The sequence below is a fragment of the Lactuca serriola genome, chromosome 2 (assembly GCF_051521515.1).
Source record: "Lactuca serriola cultivar US96UC23 chromosome 2, Lser_US96UC23_V15, whole genome shotgun sequence".
NCBI lineage: Eukaryota > Viridiplantae > Streptophyta > Magnoliopsida > Asterales > Asteraceae > Lactuca > Lactuca serriola.
Genome location: NC_136409.1, coordinates 120,808,774 through 120,812,311, shown reverse-complemented (window position 1 = coordinate 120,812,311; position 3,538 = coordinate 120,808,774). Strand labels below are relative to the sequence as shown.

The 3,538-nt window shown below is 32.9% G+C and overlaps 1 protein-coding gene across 1 annotated transcript; it reads left to right on the top strand.

Annotated features, from left to right (window-relative positions):
* The first annotated feature begins 247 nt into the window (after positions 1–247).
* TIC22-III (Tic22-like family protein) lies at positions 248–2,815 on the top strand. Its single transcript, XM_079024519.1, has 6 exons — positions 248–844; positions 1,079–1,153; positions 1,337–1,393; positions 1,515–1,574; positions 1,679–1,795; positions 2,466–2,815. Exons 1-6 carry the CDS (start codon positions 323–325, stop codon positions 2,550–2,552), a joined length of 918 nt encoding a protein of 305 aa, XP_078880645.1. The 5' UTR covers positions 248–322; the 3' UTR covers positions 2,553–2,815.
* The last annotated feature ends 723 nt before the right edge of the window (positions 2,816–3,538 follow it).

Below are 3,538 nucleotides of genomic sequence, written 5' to 3'. Positions count from 1 at the left end.
TGCTAACTTCTTCAAACGCTATAGGTTTGGATAAAAAACAAAGCGAAAAATGGATGAGGATTCAGCTCCCAACATTCAAAACTTTAAACTTTGTGGTTGTAAGATTTTTCTTTTTGGGCTCTATGTATAATCAATAATGGGCCAAAAAGACATAAATCATAGTTCATCCCACATAGCAGCAGTATCCGACCCATTGACCCAATGACCCAATTTCACATGTTTACCCAATACCCGATATGGTAAGAGACTTCGACTCGAGTAACCCGTAAAACCCAAAACCCCATTTGCATATCTTCTCCATTGTAGACCACCGGCGTATCAAATGGATTCATCACCTTCCTCGCCGGCAACGCCGCTAAAAGCAGCTCACTTTAACATACAACAAGCGATTAATAAACTCCAAAACCAATGTTCTTCCTTTTTCCACAATCTCCACCACCAACACTTCTCCAGCACCCCCTTCGTTAACTCCAACCCTGACTTTACCAAATTTAGCTTCGAATTTGCCGCGCCGGAGGTTGGAAATGTCTCTAAAAGGCCAACCGGTTCTCTATCTTTTGCAAAGAACCCTTTATGGGCTCGAATTGCCGCCGATAAGACTTTTGTCGGTGGTAGTGCTGGCATGTCGGATCAAGATATCGAACAGCGGTTAGCGGGCGTGCCCGTATACGCTCTCAGCAATTCCTCGGAGGAATTTGTTGTGGTTTCGGGTCAAAATCCAGTGAAGTCTCTAGGGTTATTCTGTTTCAAGGAAGAAGATGCCGAGACACTCCTTGGACAAATGAAATCCATGGATCCTAGAATGCGCCCTGGCTCGAAAGTAGTTCCCGTTGCTCTTAGCATGGTAAGTAATCTGAATTACGAATCTTTTATTAGTCGCAATTTAACTGAACTTCGAAAGCTATTCCTTTTGATTCTTGAGGTCAAATTCACTGATTTTCAACTCGCCGTCGAAATCCTTTTTGGGGGTTTTCATACGAGAATCCCTTAACCACTTTGAACAAATATTACAAATAGTAGTTTAGTAAGTAAATGCCATATCAATTAGAAAGCTTAAATCTTGTGATTCTTGTTGCAGGTTTTCCAGCTTAAAGTTAATGGGGTTTCCTTTAGGTTTATTCCAGAATCATCGCAGATAAAGAATGCAATTGAGGTGAGCTATTTCACTTATATACAACGGGAACAATAATACTATTGTGAATTTGTGATTCGCTTATACATCTAATATAAAATTGGTTTGAATCAATTTATAATTCTTGTCATGAAATGTAATCAAATACTATATATTATTCTTCTTGTTATAATTATCAATTACTTCAATTATTTTGCATATTAGGCAAGACGCAAGGCTGGTGTATCAGATGACAGCTTCTCTGGTGTTCCTGTTTTTCAGGTTTATATTTATCTTTAGGTTATGGTTTTATTTATTTATTTTTACTACAAAGAAATGAGAAAAGGATGCTTTATATTTCATGTATCACATTTATTTTATTGTAAACATTTTATGGATGTAGTCAAAGAGCTTGGTACTAAGGAGCCAAAACGAAAGATATCGTCCTGCTTTTTTTAGAAAGGTTAGCAAAATTATCTTAATATTATTATTTCATACTAATAATAGTTTATTAATTAGTTAATCCAAATTCTAAATTCATTCTATTTTTTTTTTATTACCATTTAGGAGGACCTTGAGAAATCTCTAGCAAAAGCTTCTACTCAACAAAGACATTTGAATCCTGCCCTTAAGGTGGGTGACCTTGAAGTCGCTGTTCTTGAGGATATAATACATGGCATGAAGGTTAGCAACTTAGCAATGTTTCTTTTTAAAATTGTTGGAAATGTAAGGGTAAAATGGTCATTTAGTCTTATTCAGACAGTTTATTCGGTCAAGAAAAAGAACAAATGATAATGTATACAAAACTTTATCCATACATCATAATCATGACCCATTACATGACTTAAATGGAAAACAAAAATCGTTAAGTCAACATATGTATTATATATTTATGAGTAAATTACACGAATGGTCCCTATGGTTTGGGGTAATTTGCACGTTTGGTCCCTAACTTATTTTTTTAACTCGGAAGGTCTTTACTGTTTGTTTTTGTTGTACGCTTGGTCCTGTCTTACCTAAAAAGACTATTTTGCCTTTGATTTTTTAATTTATTTAAATAAACAAACACCCAACCCCACTTCTACCTCATTTTACCTACCTCATTTTATCTTACCTTACCTACCCCATCTTATTTAAAAAAATTAAAAAAATCAAGGGCAAACCGGCAAAATAGTATTTTTAGGTAAGACGGGGACCAAGTGCACAACAAAAACAAACTGTAGGGACCTTCCGAGTTAAAAAAATAAGTTAGAGACCAAATGTGCAAATTACCGCAAACTATAGGGACCATTTGTGTAATTTACTCTATATTTATATATAGCTTAATGGATTAAGTGATGTCTTTATTGTGTAGGATGATTCTACAAGTGCTTGGGATGATGTTGTGTTCATTCCTCCGGGTTTTGGTTTTGATGGTTCAACTGACCAATCAAGGGATTAGGAATTTTATAAAATTGTGATGGAATTTTATTAAGTGTGTTAAGTAGTGTTTGGTATGATGGAGTTCCGGAAGGAATGGAATAGTTCATTCCATAGGAATGAAAAAAACATGGGAATAGAATGAATATTTGCAGTCATACCATATATACTTATGTAATTTGTATTCATTTTTTTTTTTTTAATTTTTAAATTTCATGGTATTGATGAGATAACAATTTTATCTTCCAATAGTAAGTTTGTATTATAATCTTGGTTGGGTTCTAATGAGTTCTTGTTATATTTAATTTTTTAATTTAAAGCATTGGGGTCTAAATGTAAATTTTAGTTATTAGTTTAAGGGAAATTTACAGAAAAGTCCCAATCTTTTGGAAAAAGTTTCAATAAAGTCCTAAAAGTTTTTTTTGTGTTTTAAATAGAAAAGTCCCGATTATTTAACATTTTGCCCAAATTAACGAAAAAGTCATTTTTTTTATATTTGACCAGCAAATGATAGATTATATGATTTTCTCAAAATAATGGACTTTTCTATTCGAAAAAAAATTAGTACTTTATTGAATATTTTCTCAAAAGTTTGGAACTTTTCTGTAGATTTTCTTTAGTTTAATGAAAATAAGAAAAAAAATCCAAGTCAATCGGATAACCAAATAAGGTTTTTTTAGAGTCAAATAAAAATAAGTAAATTGTAGTTATTAGTTTAATCTATAACCAAATAAGGCATTTTCAGAGTCTAACATGTAGCTAAAATAGTGAAATACATATTAGGAAAAAAAATCAAGGTCAATCGGATTTATAACGAATTAGTTATCGTGGTTTAAAGTGTTAGCAATAATTTTGCACAATGCTTAAACAGCCCCAACAACTTTAATAGCTCTTGTGTAAGTTAGTCCATATATAAAAAATAAGTTTTCAGAGTCTAAAATGTAGCCAAAATAGTGATATACATGGTGGAAAAAAATCCAAGCTAATTGGAGTAGTTACGATAGTTTG

Coding starts and splice junctions, on each gene's coding strand:
- TIC22-III (XM_079024519.1), top strand. CDS start 323: ATGGATTCATCACCTTCCTCGCCGGCAACGCCGCTAAAAGCAGCTCAC. Junction 1,154..1,336: donor AGATAAAGAATGCAATTGAG/GTGAGCTATTTC, acceptor TTTGCATATTAG/GCAAGACGCAAGGCTGGTGT. Junction 1,575..1,678: donor GTCCTGCTTTTTTTAGAAAG/GTTAGCAAAATT, acceptor ATTACCATTTAG/GAGGACCTTGAGAAATCTCT.